General features: G+C 45.0%; 2 protein-coding genes across 3 annotated transcripts; both read right to left on the bottom strand.

The window, feature by feature from the left end:
* Positions 1-11: 11 nt before the first annotated feature.
* ltv1 (LTV1 ribosome biogenesis factor) lies at positions 12-10,811 on the bottom strand. The gene is made up of 11 exons (XM_060047116.1): positions 10,623-10,811; positions 10,064-10,195; positions 9,523-9,744; positions 7,303-7,390; positions 6,763-6,886; positions 4,995-5,202; positions 3,208-3,335; positions 2,719-2,858; positions 2,240-2,292; positions 955-1,155; positions 12-377 (listed from the first exon to the last, which is right to left on the bottom strand). Exons 1-11 carry the CDS (start codon positions 10,623-10,625, stop codon positions 264-266), a joined length of 1,413 nt encoding a protein of 470 aa, XP_059903099.1. The 5' UTR covers positions 10,626-10,811; the 3' UTR covers positions 12-263.
* Positions 10,812-11,559: 748 nt separating this feature from the next.
* capn9 (calpain 9) lies at positions 11,560-23,866 on the bottom strand. Of its 2 annotated transcripts, XM_060047108.1 has the most exons (20): positions 23,480-23,852; positions 21,974-22,043; positions 20,909-21,027; positions 20,049-20,182; positions 19,627-19,795; positions 18,542-18,625; positions 18,061-18,146; positions 17,678-17,752; positions 17,343-17,503; positions 16,719-16,876; positions 16,083-16,291; positions 15,801-15,837; positions 15,510-15,590; positions 15,078-15,135; positions 14,907-14,971; positions 13,776-13,844; positions 13,361-13,439; positions 12,665-12,781; positions 12,093-12,151; positions 11,560-11,907 (listed from the first exon to the last, which is right to left on the bottom strand). In XM_060047108.1, the coding sequence occupies exons 1-20, from the start codon at positions 23,693-23,695 to the stop codon at positions 11,881-11,883; spliced, it is 2,073 nt and encodes a 690-aa protein (XP_059903091.1). In that variant the 5' UTR covers positions 23,696-23,852; the 3' UTR covers positions 11,560-11,880. The 2 variants fall into 2 exon arrangements, 1 of the variants encoding a protein (XP_059903091.1); XR_009524850.1 differs by lacking the exons at positions 11,560-11,907; positions 12,093-12,151; positions 12,665-12,781; positions 13,361-13,439; positions 13,776-13,844 and having other exon boundaries at positions 15,510-15,645; positions 15,761-15,837; positions 23,480-23,866.
* Positions 23,867-24,460: the final 594 nt, after the last annotated feature.

Genomic DNA, 24,460 nt, shown 5'->3' with positions numbered 1-24,460 from the left:
AACACTGTAGATTTTACACAAGGGAGCCATCTCTTAGGACAAGATGTCTTTAATTATATAGGTGAACAAAAATAGCAGATGGGGTCTGGATACTCCTGTGTTACAGTGACCCCGGAGAGCAGCTAAGCTTTGGTCACCCGAGGCGTGTTTTCCTTGGTCGTAAATACACAGCTCTGCAGATCCTCTGGGGCTCCAGACCAGCGACCAGGCAGAACCCACATGGAGTTGGAGTTAAGAAGTCTTTTAGGAGCAGAGCTCTGGCTCTAGGACAGCTTCATGCCCTGGATGTTTGTTAGAACGTTCAAGATCTGTTTCTCTTGTCGGACCTTCTCCCGGTTGAAGGCCACCTTGTTGGCCTTCTTCTCCGTTCTCCTTTCCTGTAGAAACACAACATCGCACACTCGTCAACATATTTTTTTTTTTACCAGTAACTTAAAAATGAGGAACAATCAAAAGTAGGCCTTAAACTTAATAGCACCAATGGATCTCGGTTCCAATACAGATTTAAATAACAAGTCAATACCTTTTTTTTTTTACACTTATCTGCAATAAAAATAATTCAAACCTACACAGACCTTATGGGTTGAATAATAAGGAATGAACAAAGTTTTTTTAACTTCATGAATTATAACGCCCCCTATGGGAATTCTGGCACCAAACATTTGAGACCTGCTCTTCCGCAATAGAAATATAGTGGAGAAATGTAAAACGTTATAAAATTCTACCACTGAGATATGGCTGCTCCAAAATAAACATCCAGACCCAACAATAGGTCGGTATCACGAGTAACACTGAATACCCAACAAGAGATGGCTGTGATAATCATAGATTTCTTCCAGAGGGGGTTTAAAAACACTTCAGTCAGGAGTGGGGGTGCAACAGTGGCGTCCCGCAACAGTGGCGTCCCGCAGCAGGGGTCGCCCTCCCCCACCCGTGAGAGGAACCTGCCCCCACCTTGCGCTCCTCCTTGATGGCCTGCTTGCGCGCCTTGCGCTCCTCTGCGCTCTCCTCCTTGTCGCGCTGCTGGGTGGAGACCCGCGGCAGGTCCGAGTCGTTGATGCGCTCCATGCGCTCAGTCTGCTTGGCCGTGAGGCCCCGGGTGGGCAGCACATCCAGGGGGATGCCCAGCTTCAAAGACACCCTGATGGGCTTGGTCTGGTGGGGGGGGGGGGGAGAGACACACACATTCATTACCCGTCTGCATGTCATTGTGGAATGTGTGCTCGGTTGATGGTTTTATCAGCCTCGCCTGGCCCAGAGTCTGACTGATGGGGCTGGCTGAGGCGGCACACCTGCCATCACCCTTTGCAAGTACCCTTCTCCTCAATGCTGCAATAAACCAGTTTAACACCGTCCCCTTTGTGGCCTGGTAATGGAGGAGCAGGAACGGCACCCCGGATGGAGCGGGGCAGCCCCCCGGGTGGAGGGTCGCAGTGGGCATTACTACAGTCGACTAACACGGACACTTGGGTAGAAATGTCTGGGTGCCGTCTTCATGCCGAGGGGAAACGTGGTTGCATCAGCGGCCGACAATAACAGACTCAATACGAAATAAATAAGAAACCGTGTTAAATAATATGTATGAATAGTATGAAACAATAGAAGAAAAATTATAAAATCAATATTAAAAGCATTAGTATTTACAGGATTGTGTGTACAGTATCGCATCTACATTGAATATAACCGGTATACTGAGTGTATATATTCTTGGGAAGCTGGGTACAGTGGAAATCTGACGCCTTTCCTGGCAGCCTTAATGCCTTGCTTTACCAGTTTAACTAGTTATGACAATGCTATGGATGTTCTATATTAAACATCGGTACAAAAACAGAACCTAGCATAATGCTAGCGTCCTAATCATAAGGTGAAGGGGACATCAGTGTTACCACAGAACCTAGCATAATGCTAGCGTCCTAATCATAAGGTGAAGGGGACATCAGTGTTACCACAGAACCTAGCATAATGCTAGCGTCCTAATCATAAGGTGAAGGGGACATCAGTGTTACCACAGAACCTAGCATAATGCTAGCGTCCTAATCATAAGGTGAAGGGGACATCAGTGTTACCACAGAACCTAGCATAATGCTAGCGTCCTAATCATAAGGTGAAGGGGACATCAGTGTTACCACAGAACCTAGCATAATGCTAGCGTCCTAATCATAAGGTGAAGGGGACATCAGTGTTACCACAGAACCTAGCATGATGCTAGTGTCCTACACATGAGATGAAGAGTACATACCCGGGGCGGCTCTTTGATGAGTTTGGGTCGGTTGTATATGTTTGAATATGTACCTGGAGGAAACCACAAGGACAATGTTATAATAAATTAATGTTATATGAAAACCTCTTAATTTACAATTTATTAATAATAAATTATGTATTTAATTAATTTACTATCGTTAACATTCAATGAATTTCAATTATGTTAAAGCTAAATTCACTGTTAAAAATGAAAAATTCAAAATGTCGAAAGATGCCTACTAATCTAGTCTCAAGCTTCTTTAGCTAGCTCAGATGTCATGATAGAAACAATTATATTTCCTTGTTTTCCATCATAAACGTCCCTTTCCCCCCCCCCCCCATTTGCTGAGGTAACCAACCTCTATCAAACGGGCATTTCCTTCTGTACCCGGTCCTGTGATTATGGGAACCAAATATTTGATTGTATCTGGCATTGTTTACGTTAGTTTGTATGGTTGCCATTCCAACCCGACTCACTGATGATCGTCTCACAGTCCCACTTCTCGGCGGGGGCTTCGATGACGAGGGTCTCCATCTCCTGCCCCTCTTCATCGTCCTCTTCCTCCTCTCTCAGGGAGGGGAGGCCCCTAGGACCCAGGTCGTCTGGTTTCTGGTACCTGAGACGGACAGACGGGTAGAGTCAGTAACACAGAGTCAGTCAGTGAGGCCGACGGACAGAGTCAGTCAGACACAGATAGACAGTGAGGCAGACAAGCACACACACAGTCAGACCGACAGATAGGCAGAGAGACCGGCACAGTGACGGGTAGACAGAGTCAGACAGACAGATAAGGGCACAACATGACATTATCGGAGGATGATAATTTTGATTCTAATAAAGAAATGAATACTTGATTCACCTTCACTGAAGATGAATCTATTATTGATTAATTTTGAGTCATGGAAAGGTCTCCCTAGATCAAAGCCTCTGCTAAAAACTAGCAATGGCAGCGTTGTTGGACCTACTCCTTCGCTTTGTGCTTGAAGTACTCGTTGACGATGTCCTGCAGGCGGGCGCTGTCCGGCTCGATGTAGCCCTCCAACTCTGCGTTATCCAGGGCACCGATCTCATCGTCGTCAAACTGCTCGTAAAACTACAAACACCCACACATACACACACACGATTAGTCCGGAGGAACACCAGCAGACTCCACAGGCTCAAGAGGCTCCACTCCCATCAACAAAGAGAAATAGGTTTGGTTTTTTGCACATGTAGCGTCAATATAGTTATCGCCCAAGTTCACCCCACAAAATATTCTTCAATATTCTACATCGTAGCGAGGTCATTGAGCCTATGGTATAAACCAGAGCATATTGGAAACTAACCCCAGATACTAACCATCCCTCTAGCCAACCATCCCTCTAGGCCCCATGTCTACAGCAGTAAGACATCTAAAGACGGGAATAATATCAGGACAGGTGATTGAAGTCATGAATAAGGACATTAATATTATGAATGAAGACATGAATAATATAAGAGGTAAATGAAGATATTCACAATATCAGAGTGGGGATTGAGTACATGAATAATATCAGGCGAGTGAAGACATGAATGATTCAGAGTTGAGTGAAGACTTGAGGTACGGCCACACTGAATGTGTTACTCGCGTAATGTGCCTTACCTGACGCTTGATCATTGTGTGTCACAAAAATGCCCCGCCCCGACACATTAACTGTAATTATGAGCCCGAGCCCGATTTCAACCCGACATTTTTTTTAATACATGTGTAACTTTGTACACATTTGTTACTTAGACCTACTCTGCTAAATATATATGTAAGGGATAACGTATAGAACGCCGGTAATTATCGGGAAAATAAGCACCGAGCGGAGGTGTCTTGCTTCGCCCTGAAGGGGCTTATTTTTCGATAATGACCGGAGACGTTCTATACATTAACCCGCTTATTACACGGCTACTTGCCAAAAAAAAAAAAAAAAAATTCACATGGCGTGTCTTTTTACAATTTATTCGTTACAATCTTTCGTAGTGTTGATCAGCAGAGAAATAGTCTGCCAAAGACGTCGCTTAACAACCGAAGACGCTGGGGTTGACAAGTTACCGGACTTCTACCCATGCAAGTGAACGGAGTGTTCCATGGCATTGAGAAGACCTGTGTAACAAAGGCCTATAATATTTCTGTTTATGGCATCGATTTCTCCTCCGATATGGCCAATAAAGCAATGACTTAAAAAAACAAAAAACCCAGAAAGGCTCGATCAAAGGCCCGACCCGAGGATAGTGATGGGATATCGCGGGTCGGCTCGGGCTCGGGCAGAGAATCTAAAGACTAGTGCATGACATCCTCCGTAGGCGCTCACAGCTGGGTGAGTTTCACCACCTCCTCATCGTTTCAGCACACACTGAAACGATGACTTGGTCGCCCATGTTCTTTCTGCTTCTGTGCGTCCTCCGTTTCTCCGTCAGTGACATCGGGTCAAGCTCAACGCTGATTGGCTATCGCGGCTAGGCATCACACGTAGGAACGTAAAAAGTTCAATTTTTTTAACTCTGCGTGTTGGTGCGTTGGGCGCGTAGGTGCGTTGTTTAGGTGCGTAAAACGCGCCCAACACGCTGCATTAGCGCGTGTGACGCATCGACGCGCCTAAACCAATGGTTCCCTATGCAAAAATGCCGATTTTCTACGCCTCCAACGCCACGTAACGCGTTCAGTGTGGCCGTACCTTTAAATGACCTCAGAGGCGAGTGAAGACATGAATGGAGACAATGATTGATCTCAGAGGTGAGTGCCGACCTTCTCAAAGCGGTCATCCAGCAGGGAGAGCTGCTCGTTGCGTCTCATGACGGAGGAGGTCATGGAGTACTCGGTGAAGCGGCTCTTGGTCTCCTCGTCCATGAAGAGGAGCTCGCCCGGCCCGCGGCCCTCCCCAGACAGACCCCCCTCCGAGTTGACGTCTCCGTCCTCAGAGTCCGTGTCCTCCCACTCGTCGTCGTCGTCCCCTCTGGAAAACATTCAAACAATTAGATGTTGAGAGGGAGAACCAACACCGATTTAATTGATCGTGCAGAGAGGGTTAAAATTGAGGGAGGAAGTATTTTCTGACCCTAAAATGGGATCATGACAATCACCCCAAAGGTTGCAACTACAGGGCTACACAGCGATTAGGGTTGGGGTATCGTTTGGGTTTTATCCGATACCGGTGCCTTCTCTGTACTTTTTAAACGGTTCCGGTGCTAAAACGGTTCTCGAACCGGTACTTAAAAAAAACAAAATCCGCAAACACTTGCATACATGCACGCCTTGTTATGAATTTCACATCAAGCAGAAAGTCAGCGGATACTGAGTTGAAGTTTAGGACATTTAGCACACGTTGTCACACACGCTGTTGAATGGCAACGTTGTTTGCTAGCCTACTTGATATGCAAGATTTACGGTTTGCATTAAATTACTCGTCTTACACAAAGAGTTAAGGCTGCTGCCTGTGACTGATATAAATTTTTTTAAATTACTCGTTGAAAGCAGGCAAGCACGCAGCTATGCTGCTCGCGTTTACACTTGTTTGCATGGCGGGGTTTAAAAAATGTCTGCAAAAGTCATGTTAAGTAATATAACGCAGGTGCGCAAGGCAGCCACAGGAGACGCAAACATTGTTTTCATCCGCTCGGTAACACGCCGTATTAATTCCCAAGTTTTGAAAAGAAAGTATTTGAAGCGAATAAGCGTCTGTTTTTTATTTGTTTTTGAACGGATAGTTTTGGATGCATGCATCGGCTTTGAGTTTGTTTGTTACTTTCAAATCACATACTCTCACACACACGCACGCACCAACTACACCCTGCCGATCTTCAATCCAAACAACATCAAGTAAGTGATGCCGCAGCGCGTTGACAAGTCCGTCCCGAGGCGCCCATAGGCTTAATGGTTTATATGTTTGAAAGCCGTGACACTCTCTTTTACCAGTTGGCCTGAAATACCACGCCTCGCAGTAATGGTCCTATTAAGAAAGTTGTAGTCGTATCATGCGTGTTTATTGAGACGTGATCATGCTGAGCAGGTGATTAAGGTTTGGCCTACATATTTTTGTTATTTGATGTTTGATGCTATATCACAACATTGAAAAGGGTCCCGTCTGAAACAGAGTCGCGCAGCGTTCCGAACGTTGTGTAATCAAATACACCGGTATATAAAAAATTCATATCATAACGAAAACACACACCGTTATTCGGTGTGAACCGGTATACCGCATCGCACTAACGCAAGTTGACGCCGCAACCACATGGGGGTGGGACAGGGGGCGTTAAAATAAGTCAGGCACCGTTACGAGGAACCGAAATGTGCGTTTTTATTGGATCTCGGTACTACCGTTTATGTCGGAACCCATGCCCCACTGAAACCGAGTTTCAGTGCTCAACCCTAACAGCGATGACTACAACATCCGTCTGATGGACTACAACATCCGTCTGATGGACTACAACATCCGACTGATGGACTACAATATCCTTCTGAAGGGCTACAACATCTGAATGCCAGCTACAACATCAGCCCAGAATCAGTTTCTTACTCCACTCCACTGGGGTCGTTGGCCTTCAGGATGAAGTCGTCGTCAAGAACATTGTCGGGATCTTCGTAGTCAAAGTCCTCGTCCAGAGCCGCCACGATGTCGGGGTCCAGGTCGAGCCGCGGCCCTGCAGAGACACCATTACCCATCAGCCCCTGTGTCTCAGGACAGCCACAAGCAGTGGCAGACCTCTCAGAAACGACCAATACAAAACACTTGGTCCTACACGTACAAGCAGTCCACCAACAAACATCCCATGTTTATTAATTTGTGGTATGGTTACTTTCTTAGCTAATGAGGATATTCTGAATCTGAATACATTATATAAAAACAAACCCACTACAACGCAGTTCCATTACATTAGGTCATTATCCAGTCATTTTTGATTAGTACACAAAACATCTCTGGGAATAATCCTTTTACGGCTACAGACCAATGATTTGATTTTGGCCTCGTTGTCTGCGTCCATGTTACTGCAGTCGGAAAAATGTGTCTTCAAACTTAGATCTTTATCGACAAGTGTTCTGTGCACTGGCTTCTTACCGGATATAGGGGCCGCCTTGTTCAGCATACCAACCTCTTCCTCGAACTCTGAGGCAAACACTGAGGAGGGCAGATTGATGCCCGACACCTGTCAACCAAACACAACTGTTACAGTTGGACATTCAAACAATGTATTCAATGTGATATACATTAGCACCAAGATAGATAACACATCTGGTATAGTCTGACATCAGCACAAGGAGGTCAATTCATGTGATATACATTAGCAAAAAGATAGATATAGTACAAACAAATGTTATAGTCCGGGGGGGGGACTTGTATTTAACTATTTTGGTTAAGGAAAATAAATACTATGATGTGCAATATAAATGTAATAAGAAAAATAATAATAGCCCTTCAACCAATCAGACCAACGAATCGCAACAATCGCTTCCCTGTTGTCATTGTGTTAAACCAGCCAATAACGCGCCAGGGGGAAAAAACAGCTTGGTGATTGGCTCCAGTAAAAGCGGATCGGAGACAGAAAGAAATGTATCGCTCTCCAGACCCTGCTGCAGAGCGAATTCAAATCGCCGGCAGAACGGGCTGGGGGTACCCAGTCTAACACCATAGCCTATCTCAGCTATTACCTCATTTCATATTAATCGCATCGTTTGCGATTTGGTAAAACGGTCGATGACCGTCTTCTCTGGGACAAACATCCTGCTGCTGCGGGTTTTCCTTTGATAGGCGCGTTGAGAGGAGGAGCGGACAAATCAGCTGTTTATAAGTGTACCCGCGCACCACTGGCACGAATGCACGCTTTTCTCTGTGTGTGCTTGTTCGTGTGCGTATGCATGTGTGAACAAGAATGTCAGGGAGAAACAGTGCTATGAGGAGATGAATGTAAAAATCGCAATAAAAATAAAAACAGAAACGGAATCAATTTGTGGCGCTCGGTGTTGATTCTGTGGCTCTGCGCCACACATTGGTCTATGTATGGGAAACACTGCATACTTTAGAACAAGAATAGCTATTGTTCACACACACGTTGATTAATTTTGATGTTTATCACTACTGTGATATATATGTGGGCGTTAGTGGTTGACGGCTGTTTTAAGCAGCCTCACCTGTCCCGATCATTGCCGATAAGTATTTTGGGCTGGTTGAGGCTGCATACCTGGGGTGCATCAGACACAGGTTAAACCAGTCCTCAACCCACACTAATGGCGCATTTCCACCAGAGGGTGCAGTTCGATTCGGATCGCCTCAGTCCGGTAGTGAGGGTGCGGTACAGCCAAGCTCAGTTCCGAGGTCGCGCTTCCACCACCGACAGTACCCTTAGGACGGATGTCGATCGCCGTGGCAGCTACGTAAACATTGTGACATCATAGCAGCACGACAGTGTAGCCTGCTCAATAAAAAGCAATAAATAAAATAAATACAATAAAAACTGCTCCATCAAGCTTCCTCTGCACGTCTTACTCCCCAAGAATGCAGAGGAACGTCTCCACCTCCTTGTTCACACCATTTTAAAGTATTGCGCGACATGCCCATTGTCCAGAATAATACCTCTCAAACTGATTGTTTTTATCCCCATGTCGCCCGGAAGTGACGATTCTGTCTACCAATCATCGGAGGGCGTGTGTAGCTCGAACTTGCCGGCAGGGCCGGCGCTGGCCGTTTGGGTGCCCTAGGCGATTAGACAAAAGAAATTGCGCCCTGGACAGGACTTCTGAGCGGGGGGGGGTTCAGTGCGCCCTAACAATTAATACCCAACCGCCTCCCTTGTCCGTTCAATTTGGAAACAATGTTTGGTTTCATTTTGCTTGTTTAGTATATTATTAATTATTAATTGAGGGCGCCACCAGAGGGCGCCCCAAAAACATTTTCCGCCCTAGGCGCGATCGCCGAGGTCGCCTATGCCGATCGCCGGCCCTGCTTTCAGGAGTCTCAGTACCCCAACGGAGGAGTACTGCAACGAGTACGTCTCTGTAGGGCTCAGTCCGGGTCACGCCCACTTTTGGCGGTGGAAACGCAATCCGTGCCGCACCTTTGCGAACCGAACCGCAACCCTCCGGTGGAAACGCGTCATAAGGGAGAGCGTGACAAGCCTGCAAAATGTCTTCCATCTCTGCAACAAACCGGTTTAATCATCGGCACCCTGTGATCCGGTAAAGCCACCTAGGCAGAGTGGGGCAATGGTGGTACATTGTGCGATCTATCAGTATGCTGGTTGGCAGTTATTCTTGTGGTTCCCCCATTTCTTCCCAGACTTACAGAAATGCCTTTTTGTTGTTTCTTCTCTCCCTCCTTATCATCATCTCCCTCCTGCTGGTCGTTTCCCCTGAGGTCAACAGGTCGTATTCCTGACTTAGCGGGTTCATTGGCCACCCACTCTAAGGTCGGCACCGCCTCCTTCAGGTGCTGGAGATAGTCGTAGTCGTCGTCGAAGAACACCCCAAAGTCCCTCTGCTCCTCCTTCTTCTTCTCTGCCTCCACCTGTGAACAGTGATATCATTCTTCCAGTAAGCATACACCAGAATTAAATTGGCCATAGGTACCCCTTGCAAATTACACTCAAATAATAGCTTTGAAATCCTACCTACAGCAGTTTTAATAAGCCAGTATAATTTGACAAGCGATAATGAAGTGAAGATGTGATGTTCCTAGGTAGCTCAATTGGTAGAGCGCGGTATCAACTCATTTTAAGAGGATAAGGGGTTGGAACAGGGACAACCAATACTAACAAAGTGCAAAACGAACACCACCGAGTTCACTCTGTGAGGCATCACTAGTCGATGCAGACGATGCTCCGTACCTTGTTGACGGGCAGGAGGACATGTTGCGGAGCCTTCTCGTCTGCTGCCAACGGATCCCTCTGACTCCTGTGGACGAGGTGAAAGGTCACAGCAGCCTTCTTCTCGATGAACGATTTCTTCTTCTTGTGAGGCTGGAAAAGGAAAGAGATGACAACCATTTGTCAAGTCACGAAGAAATTGTCAAGGGGAGAAATACCATGTATGGACAGGAAAAATTAATAGAAACATTTTACATATACGGCTCGTAAATTAAAGTATGAAATATATGCTACCCGGTATAAAATATGACCTATTACATAGATCACGCTTTATACAGGGTAGCCACCAAGTCCACATGCGTCCGTCAAGATGCACACTAATAATACACATTAACGATAATAAACGCGGACTATATTGTTGACAGGTCGACGAACACGGCTGGACTAACACTATGTAGGTATATAATCCATCTCTTTATCGGTATATTAGATCGTTGTCTGATACATGTGTCCACTTTCCTGCTAGATGTTGTTCACGAAACAAGACATTACTTAAACAACACGGCAAAGGAAAACTTACCATTGTTAAGCGGGTTGTGTGGTGGTTTCGTTCAGTAAGTTTGTGTAAAGGTTTTCAATAACCAAAACCGTGACAACGGTTGACAAAGATGGGTGTTAAAAGAGGAAAGGATCAATATTTATCCACGTTAGATTCCTCTCCGCCATGCTGGGACGGCCATTATGGGAAAGAACCATTCTACCATTACGGGGGATGTCTACACATTTAGTTTAGTAGGTTGTTTGGAAACGCGCGCGATATACAATTTAAAAAACAATAACGTATGTTTCAGAGTGTATTATTGAATCGACTCCACATAGTACTATTCAAAAAAGTTACTTGAAAAACAAAACCGTTCCCCCCTGTTTATTTTCGTTATTGGTACAGTCGATGTGTACCTAGACATTACGAATCAATTGACGATGGATTAGTTTATACTATTTTGATTAGTTAAATCATGATTTTGCTCAACTGTAAAATGTGACTAAACATAATAATTGTAATTTATGTGTGTGCATTATTAAATTTGTCCTATTCTGTATAGTACATAAACATATTTATATATTTCTTACTATTCTTTATTCATAGTACACTATAACGATATTAATGCTGTTGTTAATTGTTTTATTTTTTATGTTTTATTGTTATTTTTACATATATATTTCAAAGACTATCAATGCCGTATCAACTACAGTGCAGTAATTCTCTCTGCCCTATATTTCATAGGCTCATTTTAAGATGCATTTTGCAAGACATGTGCCAGTTGCTAAACAATTTGTAATTCTATGTGTAATCTACCGTCTTTGTCATATCTAATTGTTGCACCTTGGTCTGTGAGTAAAGATATTTTGTACAGTCGTAAACAATGAATTATTGTTAATGACAATAAAGTCAAGCTATCCATCCATCTATTTATCTATGTTTAATTTTATTTAGATCAAGTCAGTCACACACAAGATTTCTTTTGAATTTTTGTCAAACATCTTTATTGGTTCATTCTTATAAAGCACAACGGAAGCAAAGCCATCTCCGTCTGATAAGACCCATCAGATTCTTCATTAACCCCATTGTATTTCAAAGTATATTTAAACGATAGAAAAAAAAAAAGGAAACAGAAAGACAGTCCTAATTATGAAAAGACCCCAGAGAACCATGAGAACATTCAAGACAGCGTCATGTTTATCACTCATGGTTCACACATGTCCCATATTGCACTCCAGCACCATCGGGCGCTTTTTTGTTCTTCATAGCTTCTGGTAAAAAGTGTTCAGTAGCTCCCTCAGACGTTCATGGACATCATCAAGAACTGAATGGGAAACACACAAACATGATCCACCCATCATAAATCCAAATGTTCAAAATTGTGTCACAAAAGCTATATACAAGTTGTGCCGGAAACTGACAAACACACAAAAGTCGCCTGAGGATACATTTCAACCAATCAGTTGCATCATGAGTCATTAGAAATAGACCTTAAAGATTCATGTTTACCTGCATTATGTTCATGTTCACCTTCCCACTCTTCTTCGTGTCCAAACCCTGGAAAACTCCTGCAACAGACAAGTTTCTAGAGTCAAACACTGTCACCAGTACAGTCACACAGTCACTATCGTTAAACATTACTAGTCACATCACAACAAACACTCACTAAAGTCAAACACAATCACTTCAGTCACACAGCCACACACATCACTGTGTCACATTGCAAAAAACAGACTGTCACTCCAGTCAAAGAGTACTTGTCATTACGCAACAAACACACCGTCACTATATCGCCCAATTGACATTTAGAAAGACTCAGGATCAAGAGATGTTATTCCCCATTAACCATTGTCAAATGGTTTCCCCAAATATTCTAGAAGGTTTCCCAACCCACCTAACCAATATGTCTGCTATAAGTGAGTAAGGTCTACTGTGTGTGTGTGTGTGTGTGTGTGTGTGTGTGTGTGTGTGTGTGTGTGTGTGTGTGTGTGTGTGTGTGTGTGTGTGTGTGTGTGTGTGTGTGTGTGTGTGTGTGTGTGTGTTTTCCCCGCCAAGCTTTGCTCATCAGCGCTGAAACTCACTGAACATGTTCTCAAGGCGAACGATGCACGTCAGGTAGTCGTCAAAGTCGATGTCGAAGTTTTCGTCTGCGAACCTCAGCCCCAGAAGCTGCAGGAGTTTGCTGTTCAGCTGCATGCCTGGGAGGATAAACAACAGAGGTGCTGAATGATGGGGCCAGATCCTTGTTCTTCAGCGACATTGGCCCTCTATACCAGGGGCTCCCAAACTGTTTCATGCCACAGTGACCCACCTGTGGTGTGAAGGTGCGTTTGGCCTGAGACCAACCAAATAGGTTTTACAATGTAATTTCTCGATGTATGTTGTTCATCACAAGACAGTATATTTTCTTCTTCAAGCATGCTAACACACTAGTGATCAAATCAAACCAACACAGCTTGCATATTTTGGTCCAAAACTATTGATTGTTGCCATCGTCTCATGACACATTTGGACCCCTGCTACATCCCAAAGGTTGAACACCACTGTTCTTCACGATAATCTAGGCTCCCTACTATATCAAGTATACTATACTAAGGTCAAACAAACAAAAAACATCTTATCCTGTCTTAATTATTATTACACGTATTATACTGTGCTAATGATCTCAACTAAATTGAAGTTAATCATTGTAATTAATGTATTCAGGAAGTTCAAACTATATCCCAATGAGTTACAAAAGTGAATGTAATAAATATAGATATAGAATGATCTCTGACCTGCGGCCTTCAGGGCGATGCGGAGCTCATAGGAGGACATCTTCCCCGAGCGGTCAGTGTCGAAGGACAAGAACAGCATCTGGAACCACAACACACAAACATGAACATCTGGAACCACAACACACAAACATATAATGTATAATTATTATGTATGAATGTATAAGCTAAAATTAAAATATTCTTCTGCGTTGCTTTGAGTATATCGTTTTTGCGTTATCAAGGCAACATCGATAGTTATATTTGACTTTGGATGTAAATTCTGGATTTGTAGCACATTGATTTGGAACTGTTAACAGGGAGAGGTGTCACGTTATAGAAACATAATGCACACCCCTGTAACTTTATTGACCAATCAGAACCCAGGATTCAACAATGCCGTGGTATAAATAAAAACTGGGGTTTAATGATTACATACAATCCACTTCTTCATCTTCTCCCAGAACACTTTGAACTCCTGGAACTCCAGCTGGCCAGTGTTGTCCACCTGGTGCTCTCTGTTAAGGTCCAGACACAAGGCAGAGACACACACACACACACACACACACACACACACATACACACACACACGACAGAACACTACTCAACTAACTCTTCAATGGTACTGACTGCACCAATACTCTACTTTACTCTACAGCAGGGATGGGCAACTTTCATGATAAAGAGGGCCACATTTTTCATCATAACCATCGGAGGGCCACATGACTGCACACTTCAACTACACGTGAGCTGAGAGAAGCTACACAATTTTCAATTTGGTAGATATGATTTCCTGTATTTTGGTGCATTTTGGGGATGGCCACTACCTAAAAAATCATCCAGAATCATAACCTATGTACGGTATGTTAATTGAACCAACATACATTCAATTCATGTTTTCCATGCTCAAACAGCCACATGAATGGTCAGTATTTTTATCAGTGCAAAGGGCTCACATACATCATTCAATGAAGTCAAAAAACTGAAAAACAGTGGCCCAACATTAAGTGCAACAACTCAATGAACTCAAACCCAACAAGCAGTTGTAGTAGTTGTAGTGGCGACTTAAGTGGATATCTTTAATGACTGATATCGCTTCTAAGCAAACTAGACGCATGGGTTTGCCTTCGAATTCTATGAATTCTTCTCATCTTTCTTGACCGAGTTTTCTGTAACTCGATCAATTATTATTATTATTATTATTATTATTATTATTTTTTTTTTTATTATGTGCGGGCCTGACTGAGTGAGGATGCGGGCCGCACTGAGTGAGGCCAGTTGCCCATCCCTGCTCTACAGTATTGCACTCTATTGTAGAAGGCCGTAGTCTACTGTAAGACAGTACCGTAGAAAAGGATATGTCCATCATGTTAATTAAACTATATTGTACTGTACTGTACTGCATTGGACTGTATTACTGTATTCATCTGCTCTAAGACAGTACTGTAGATCAGGATACGTCCATCAAGTTAATTAGACTATAATTTACTGTACTATACTATACTGTACTGTACTGCATTGGACTGTACTGTATTAATCTACTCTAAGGCATTACTGTAGATCAGGATACGTCCATCAGGTTGATGATGCTGTGGCAGGTGTTGAGAGTCAGACCGTCAAACTTGACCTCTTTCCCTGAGAACACAAACATACGTATTAATAAAACTGTGTTCTCCAGGGAACTCCAGCCGGGCCCCTGAGGAGCCGGCTGGCAGGAGACGGTCCGAACTCGTGGACTCACTTCGGCTCAGGACCCCGTTCAGCATCTGCTGAAGCTCCCTGGCAGAGATGGCCTGGTCCTGGGGACACAAAAGAACCACGGTCACCATAAACCCCGGGAATAGATCCGGAATTAGGAATCAAAATGATTGGATTTAGATTTCGAATCAGAATTGGATTTAAATATTAAATAGAATTTGATTTAGAATCAGGATTTAACCTTTAATTCAAATCTGAGCTCTTCCATGTCAACCTTCTAATAGGTCAACATTTTTACTTCAGTACTAGTACTATTGTAATTTAATGTAAAAGGAGGATAACGTGTGACATTGTGTAGATCATATTTGGTAAGGTCGATTTTTTACATGGTGACAAAAATGTTATGATTATTAATTTCATTGTCAAAGCTTCCACCGAATTGATGATGAGGTAGTGAGCGGTTGTGCGGGCGTACCGAGCCGGACAGCTGGTCGAACAGTCTCCTCAATCCCTTCTCCTCCTCCGTCTCCTCATCTGGAGAGCTGGGCATGGGGGGCTGAAGAGGAGGACATGGAGACACAGGTCAAGAACAAACACATGAAACAGACAGACTAAACACAGACAGACTGACAGACAGACAGACAGACAGACAGACAGACAGACAGACAGACAGACAGACAGACTAAACACAGACTGACAGACAGACAGACAGACAGACAGACAGACAGACAGACAGACAGACAGACAGACAGACAGACAGACTCACATCAGGCAGGTCAGCATCTACTTCGCTCCCCATCTCCCTGTGCAAAGAGGTCAAAGTTCATTGATGGGTGACACATCTTTGACTCGTCAATCCTATTTTGTGTTGTCATGTTTTTTTGTTTATCCCGTCTAATAATCCCTGCAAGCAAAGAAACCCAGGCCTCCTTGAGATGAGATTTACCCAACCAAGATCAATAAAGTTGACCTGATCACATCTTATTCTACGATTCTAACTGAGGCTAGATAGCGTCCTAGCTTAACCAATCAGAGGGAGCAAACTCACAGCGCCGTGGCCTTCTTCTCAGAGAAGACGCGGATGAGGAAGTCTGCTTCGTGGTGCGGCTGGAAGGTGGTGGGCACCACCAGGTACTTCCCCGGCGGGAGGGTGAAGCGCTCCGACACCTCGCGCACGTTGACGTAGGTCCGGCTCCGCGCCTTGGAGCCGTTGTAGCGGAAGAAGTCCTTCCCAAGTTGGTCCACGTCGTCGGGGGCCTGGAGGGACAGAGGGACGGGAGGCGGGGGAGGAGGAGGCGGGGGAGGAGGAGGCGGGGGAGGAGGAGGCGGGGGAGGAGGAGGTGGGGGAGGAGGAGTAGCAGGAGGGGAAAGGGGAGGAGGTATGGAGAGGAAAAAAAGGTTGTAGGAGGAAGAAATGTAGCAACTTCAAACCAAAGGCAGAAATCAGATTCTAAAGACATTTAAAGATAAAAAGACTAAATAGGCCTGTGCAGACGTAAATTATAATAAAAAGCCGTGGCAAACAGAATATCTCTCTCTCTCTCTCTCTCTCTCTCTCTCTCTCTCTCTCTCTCTCTCTCTCTCTCTCTCTCTCTCTCTCTCTCTCTCTCTCTCTCTCTCTCTCTCTCTCTCTCTCTCTCTCTCTCTCTCTCTCTCTCTCTCTCTCTCTCTCTCTCTCTCTCACCTCGTACACGGCGAACCCGATGGTCTCCATGTCCATCCCTTCCTTCCTGAGCAGTCGCCGGTTCTTCTGCATGAGGGCGATGACCACGCTGCAGACGTCGTCATCGTCGTCCGTGTCCTCCAGCGTCAGCTTGAACTGTGGGTTGGTCCAGAAGGTGTCTGGGGGTCGGAGGTCACAGCATCACAGGGTCAGCCATGTGACAAGCAGCAGAGAAGACCGGCTAGTAGAGCAGTAATCTAGTATTCGCTAGGGTGGTAACCGCGTAGGGAAAACGACTTGAAGTGACCAGAGGTTTGGTTCCCATCTGAAGTCCTTCTTGTCATTTCCCTCTCCTCAAACCCAAACCCTAACCCTATAATTAATAAATAATAATGTATTAGTAATGGTAAACTAGTATAGAGTAAATAGTGGTGAAAAAAGTGAGTAAAGGACAAAATACAACGCTACACCACCCCCAAATGACGTAGGCCTATGCAGTACAAAGGATGCCTTTTTTTCTTGCTTTTTCTGAATTCCGATTGTTATCAGGCAAAACTGTACATTACCAAAACATCAAACAGTAAATCAATTAAATATTAAATCAACACGAATCTTAAAGGAACCGGTTTCACCCCTCGGGCTCACCGATGTAGTTGCGGCAGCCTCCAGCGGTGGAGCCGCGAATCCAGTTCCCCTCGAACCAGCTGACCTCCCAGTGGTGCGGCGTGTTCTCCACCAGGGAGTCCGGGGTGAGGTTGCAGATCTCCACCTTGTCGTAGTTGCTCTTGAAGTCCTCGAACTCCATCCTGCCGGTGATAACATCGTCATTCAGTCATTCACACGCGCCAACCATACACGTTGACCGGTTATGTTCATGCCTTCTGAATTGGTCCAGTTATTGTAGAAAATCATCAGCCTCTCTACACACGTCCTGAATAACATGATTTATGAGGTCCATGTATCGGAGCGGAGGAACTGACCAGAATTCCCCGTCATCTGAGTGTTTCAGGATGCGATCTTTATCTGCCTTGTCCACCTGACTCCACTCCTTGGAGCTGCAAGAGGAGCGACACAAGATCAAATGGCGGTTAATGTGTGTTCATGTGTCAACTACAAGATAAACATGATGTTGGATTCTTTAAAAGGATTCATCTCGGAACTCATATTACTTTTTATAATTATTATTGTAATTTCTTTCATTTATTTATTTAGGCTTCTTTGTTTGCAAACAATCAGATTTTTTCCGCCAATCTCTTTCCCTTTCAACCCTTTTTAAACTGGGGTTTTATTGGTTATTTTGTAATATCGAATCAGATTTTATACAAACTGTTAACGTGTATTGTCCCTCTCTACTTTCTCTCACCTGTCGCTCCAGGGCCCGTTCCACTCAACCGTTCCCCACGGGTTTCTGATCCGGATGAGCTGAACCTTCCGTCCCCTGCAGTTCACCTGCAGGTCGATAGAGGGCGCCCCAGGCCAGGGTAATGATCATTTATTGCACATTGAAAAATATCTGCCTACCTCCAACATCCTTGAAGGCCGAATAGGGCCTATGTGTACATCATCCAAATAGCACTACTTCTGCATGTAATGGATACAACAACAGTAGATACAGTTGAAAAGCTAAGAATAGTGAAAAGACAGCCTATTGTATATAAATCAAGTATAAGCATGTATGCAAGCTATTTCCATGGACTCAACATCATAGTAATGCACTGTTCATGAATTGAAGGTATAAAATGTAAAGGGCCTGTATATAAATGCATTCACGGGATTCCGTTGGTCTAATAATAAAGGACAGTGGAGTAATTCCAGAGTCAGACTGGTCTCTCTGGGGTCCTCACCTCCTCCAGGCCAGTGATGGAGTAGGCGTGGCCTTTCACCAGGCCGCTGGACGTCTGGGCCTCTGATTCGGCGGAGCTGCTGATCTGTAGAATTGTGGGAGAAGCCAAAACACATTTTATTCTCAGCCCCCAAGCCTCCAATCAGACCGTATCTCTCGCCTATAGTCATCAATCTGAGAAGTTTTTTATATGGGCATTACCTATAAGTGAGGAGCACTAAGTTTAAAGCTTGGAAGTCATTGGTCAGCGTCCGACGTGATTGGTCAAAAACCTCAGCGGTGAGCTCCTTATCGGCTGTGGCTACTTAGTTTATTTCCAAATTAATTAAAAGTACATCTCATCTCATCTGGCCTCACTTCTGCTTTAGTCTCTTCTATTCTACTGTTCTCGTGTTCAACCTACCGAAGTTCTCCCATGTGACCCCCCTCTTCCGGGACCTCCACTGGCTCCCTGTAGTAGCTCGCATCAAATTTAAGATGATGGTACTGGCATACAAGGCAGTCGATGGAACTGCCCCTGCCTACCTCCAAGCATTGCTAAAGCCACACACCCCAGCTCGATCCCTCCGCTCAACTACCTCGGCTGGACGTCTGGTACCGCCATCGCTAAGAGCTAGCAAAGGCTGTTCAGCAAAGTCACAACTTTTCTCGGTTTTGGGACCTCAGTGGCTGAACGAGCTCCCTGCCGCTCTAAGGACCGCAGTCGCTCACTATCTTCCACTATCACCTGTTCAGAGTCCACCTCGATTCTGCATTGCCACCTTCCCACTTCTGGCCACCATTGTACACTGTATTGTATTGTATTGTATTGTAGTACTTAACTGTGTAGCAACTGCAGTAGCTGCTATCATGGCTGTAATACGGGGAATTGATTGACCTAGCGATTGTGGTACTTGCACTTGGTTCTATGAACATCCTTTCTGTACCGACAGCGATATATTGATGCACTTCTTATGACAAATGTACCTATTGTAAGTCGCTTTGGATAAAAGCGTCTGCTAAATGCCCTAAATGTAAATGTAAATGTACTATCATCTGCTGCCTTAGTGAGGAGGCGGTGGTGGTGGCACTAGGAGATGTCCTTACGTCGATGGAGCAGCCCATCATGGAGCTCCTGTCCAGGGCTTTCTTCATGATGGTGAAGAGTTTTTTCGGAGCGCTCTTGGTCTCGTACATTTCGCCCACGCCGCCGGTGAAGTCCTCCATGGCCTCCATGGTGCTGCCGCCCTTCAGAGACTCGTAGCTGCCATGAAGTCTGGGGGATTCAGAATGAGGTCAGGAGAGTTCAATTCAAACGCTTGCAGGGTTGGCTGATCCAAGTAGGCTGAGCATTATTGTTGACTCGGTGGACGGAAAAAGGAAATGATTTGCACATGTTACCAGACTATTTCAAAGGAAATTGTTTTGTTAGAATAAACCTGACTATGGTATGCAATAATTATATATTGGTCCCTCTGGGTGAAGTCGTGCGCTACATGATGGTGAGTAGTGCGGGCAGTAGGACCTACTTGGCGTAGGCCTTCTCCAGCAGAGCGCTCCAGAACTCATTGTTGGAGGCAGAGTGCAGCATGACCAGCTTGTTGCGGACGGTGGGGAGCCGGTCGTCCACCACCACGTCCAGCCACTTGTTGTGCTGCCAGAACTACGGACACACAACCACACAACCGGGGGTCAGGGCAACATGTCCCGTCTTTGGCAGATGATCAATAATAATGATGATAAGTAACGTTATAAGGGGTTTGATGTGGTCAATTATTCTTTTTTTTTTTTTTTGGGTGATTTGAGTTTGGAGTATTAAGGATTTGAGAATCTGAGGTTTTTAAAATAAAACATTTTTAAGAATTGGAGAATTAATATGAACCTCCAGGGAGAGTAAGACTAACATAAGTAACATTATTTATGTGCTGGCAGTTTGCATTGTGTTTTTTTTCGGGTTATGGTTCAAACTAAGTCTAGGGTTTAGATCACGGGTGGTAACAGGGACTGGGAGGGTCGGATGAGGGACTGGGAGGGTCGGATGAGGGACTGGGAGGGTCGGATGAGGGACTGGGAGGGTCGGATGAGGGACTGGGAGGGTCGGATGAGGAACTGGGAGGGTCGGATCAGGAACTGGGAGGGTCGGATCAGGAACTGGGAGGGTCGGATCAGGAACTGGGAGGGTCGGATGAGGGACTGGGAGGGTCGGATCAGGAACTGGGAGGGTCGGATCAGGGACTGGGAGGGTCGGATCAGGGACTGGGAGGGTCGGATCAGGGACTGGGAGGATGAGGGTCTGGTAGGGTCGGATCAGCGACTGGAAGGGGCGACAAACGCATGAACCACCTTAAAGGTTGCCCGTCCTGTTCTACCACTCACGGAGCTCACGTACCTGGAAGTGGAAGACACCAGCGTAGCTGTTATCAAATTCCTGGTCGCGGGGGACCACCCGGGCCAAGTTTTTCTTTTGGAGGGTAAGGGAGGCGGTGGCTGCCAGAAGCCAGCAGTCCCCTGTGGCGCAACAGTTGATATTAGACACTTTTTTATCTGATTTGTTCAGAGTGCCATAGTTTCTGAGCCAGTAACTCTGACAACGAGACAGCCATACAATTATAAAGTCTACATAAAATAAAGTCTAAAATATAACCCCCCCCCCTGTACAGGACAAAATGATAAAGCTGCTATTATCATCCCCAAAATGATAGAATTTGCATCATGATCAGTGATGGAATTCCAGGGCAGAAGACGGACAACGAATACAGTGTGGCTCAGAGATGTACAGCAGAGAATGTACACTCTACAGTGTCTGCTGTACATCTCTGAGCTGACTCACTCAAAGAATTAAGCCTGTGCTTCTAAGACCTAAAAGGAAACATAGAAATTGGCTCATTGCTTAGGGAACCAAAGCCAGTGAAGTAGTGTTATGTGATAAAATTCTAACTACGGGGAACTAGATAAAACAGTATAGTAATAAAGCACTGAAGTTTACACTGTAGGAGACTATCAATCATGGGACCTGAAGTTCCATGAAAAAAGTTGAAGCCCGGTAAACCCTTCTTGACCTAACATTCTAGTACAACCAAAAACCAGTTGTGGATGGCCTAGATGTAATTCTGATAGAGCACCAAGATGGTGCCTTGGAATGTGTGTGACATCCTGTGGAACCCTCCTATAGAGAGAGAATGTCACCAAGATTAGTCCTTAGTTTGGACATAAGGGCTTGAACCACCACCAAATTATGCTTTGATATGCACCGCTGGAACCCCACTGGAACACAATAAAACCTTAAGAATGAAGACACATTTATGAATTGAATGAAAACCACAATCCCTTAAAGAGGCAAGGTTTGCCTCTTTTATTGATGGTGGTATTCATTCAATTATTTAATTGCCTTGCCAGAGTCTGACAAAGTGGACACATTCACAGCATTACGTATTTCCCTCATAACTTCACGTACCAAGCTGCCCTTGACAAATGTCAGTCCTGTTTGCGTCTCCCACCACGAACCTGGGGTTATCACACAGCTCCTGCGGGGGCGAGAGGGAGGGGGGTGCAACAGATACAAACACAAGGTGAACTGGTTGCTTTCGTCATCGGAGAGGAAAAATAACAACCCAGAAACTATGTCTTTACTAGGTGTGTTCACATTCCAGATACATTCACCATCAACACACCATCAACAGATTTGCCACCTACAGTATCCACTCCTAAGAAACGCCCAAGAATGCAATGCTGTAGTAATGGCTACCAACGGAAAGCTCTTTTGTTTCATTTTTGTGTGTCCCTTTAGTTTATTCACAAGGGGCAGTGCTGAGCACCTAGTGAGTGTTTGCAATCAGGAACTACGTGCTATTTAGGACAATCTGGCTGATGTCACCATTCTGTTAATGTAAACTAGGCCTGAAGGAAATGAAGAAAAAGGATTAAACCCGCTGACATTCTGTAGAGCTTTGAGGATCTTGAGGATCTAACACAACGCAGACATTACCTTTTATCAGTGTCATTATGAACATATAAAACTACATAAACTTGTTGGAGGGCTTTTACTGTGGAATTGCCGGATTTGGTGACAGCAGTTTGGCTTAGTCACCACACAGCTCAGACTGCATTGAACAACCTGACAGCGCTGGCTTGAAGATACCCCGATGGATGACTCCAGACTCTGGGGCTCGGAGGATTTCCACCACTGCTTCCAAAGCTTGTGGAAGCAGTTTTGTGTCTATAGCTTGTGTCTATATTGCAATTCATACGTTTAAATAGTATGTTGATCAACGTGTATGGACCTCGATGAAAGTATATTTAGACAAGCAGTGATCCAAACTAAGTCAATAGTAAGCTGAGTACACGAGACTGCAACTACAACAACACCCAATAATAATGTCAATAGGCAGCCTTCAACAACGACTTAATTAACACACAGCTTCCCTGCATTTTGCTTTAAACACCTTAACATTATTAATGCTATGACTACGCTTGGCTTCCTCAGCATTGTAACAGGTTCATTGCAGCAATATTTCGAAGACATCTGATAACTAAATCATCCAGCTCCCCACTAGTGCTCCTAGGAGCTGACAGCAGACATCTGCGACTGAAAAGCCCAACAGATTACCAGTCAATCTCCTTTGGCTCCGTCAAGTTTCCGAAACGATTCGATTTTTTGTTGGAAGGTTACGTTTTAAAAATAGAATGAGTGTTATAGTTAACAGCTGGTAATCAGTGATGCCAAAAAACATCTTTATGGGAAACAGAGACCCACACACACAGGGGAGCCTGCCCCCTTGATGGGCTCCCTGTCATGGGAGCCACAGCCTTGATGACCCCCTGAAGTCACCATGGACCACCTATACACTAGACATCACTGCACAGAGCTAGATCTCTCGCATACTGTATGAACACGGACACAGGTCCCATGTGGTCCACATCTCACACCATAAGTCTGTATCACACACACACACACACATACCCCAGGGCGCTTCCATTCAAACGCGAGGGGGGGGCTCTGGCTGTAGAAGAGCGCCGAGTCGTCAGCGGGGAAGTCCGGGTCCTCGAACAAGACCTGCCTCTGGAGGCAGTCCCGACGGATCTCCTCGAAGGAGCGTCCGTCGTTCTGCGTGTCCATGGCGACGGGGGCTGCCGAGGGCTTGGCCCGCTGGCTGGAGAGGGAAGACTGGACGGGCATGGTGTCTGGTGGAGAGCAGTCGTGTGGAGCTCACCGGCTCAGGTGTGACAGGCAGCCCGGTGCTGTAGGTATGTGTATTTGTGTGTCAGGCTGTGATGGAGAGACCAGCCGGTTTGGTTGGGACACACCCTTCACGCCAAACCGGTTTGGTCTCCTTGCCCAAGGTGGAGCAGCAGTGACACGCCCCTTGAGCTTATCCCGCGGCCTGCCAGCCCTCTCTCTCTCCCTTGCTCTAGATGTCTCTCACCCTCTCTCTGTCACTCCCTCTCCAACGCTCTGCCTCACTGGGCTCAAAGGTGCAACTCATTCCTGAAGTGTTTCCACTAAGGTCACCTTAACCCTACATATGACAAAATATGACCAATATTCCTTGTCACATGATTTAAACACTCAACTAAACTCAATGAAGTACTGGTGCAGTCTTATGTGACCTGAACAGGGTCAAATATAAATATTTATCCACATTAATATTAAGCTGACACAGAATGTACTTGTGCACACAAGTTGCTTGTTACCACGTTGTCCTGATAAAGAACATCACTACAGGACTGAGAGAAATTCAATCCTCTACAGAATACAGATTGGCTTTCACCAATCCAACAGCTTGTCGGCAACAAAATATTTAACATTAAGCTTTTTAACAATTCGATTACAGATGGGAATCCAGTCCAGAGAGACAAACTTGAGGATCTAACATAACGCAGACATTACCTTTGTCAGTGTCATTATGAACATATAAAACTACATAAACTTGTTGGAGGGCTT

The sequence above is a fragment of the Gadus macrocephalus genome, chromosome 3 (genome assembly GCF_031168955.1).
Source record: "Gadus macrocephalus chromosome 3, ASM3116895v1".
NCBI lineage: Eukaryota > Metazoa > Chordata > Actinopteri > Gadiformes > Gadidae > Gadus > Gadus macrocephalus.
The sequence above is the reverse complement of the archived record's forward strand: the minus strand, read 5'-3'. Positions and strand labels throughout refer to the sequence as shown.

Coding starts and splice junctions, on each gene's coding strand:
- ltv1 (XM_060047116.1), bottom strand. Junction 9,745..10,063: donor TCCTCCTGCCCGTCAACAAG/GTACGGAGCATC, acceptor CACTGTTCACAG/GTGGAGGCAGAGAAGAAGAA. Junction 2,859..3,207: donor TTCAAGCACAAAGCGAAGGA/GTAGGTCCAACA, acceptor TGTCCGTCTCAG/GTACCAGAAACCAGACGACC.
- capn9 (XM_060047108.1), bottom strand. CDS start 23,695: ATGCCCGTCCAGTCTTCCCTCTCCAGCCAGCGGGCCAAGCCCTCGGCA. Junction 20,183..20,908: donor CTGGTGTCTTCCACTTCCAG/GTACGTGAGCTC, acceptor GTGTGTCCGTAG/TTCTGGCAGCACAACAAGTG. Junction 19,796..20,048: donor CTGGAGAAGGCCTACGCCAA/GTAGGTCCTACT, acceptor TGAATCCCCCAG/ACTTCATGGCAGCTACGAGT.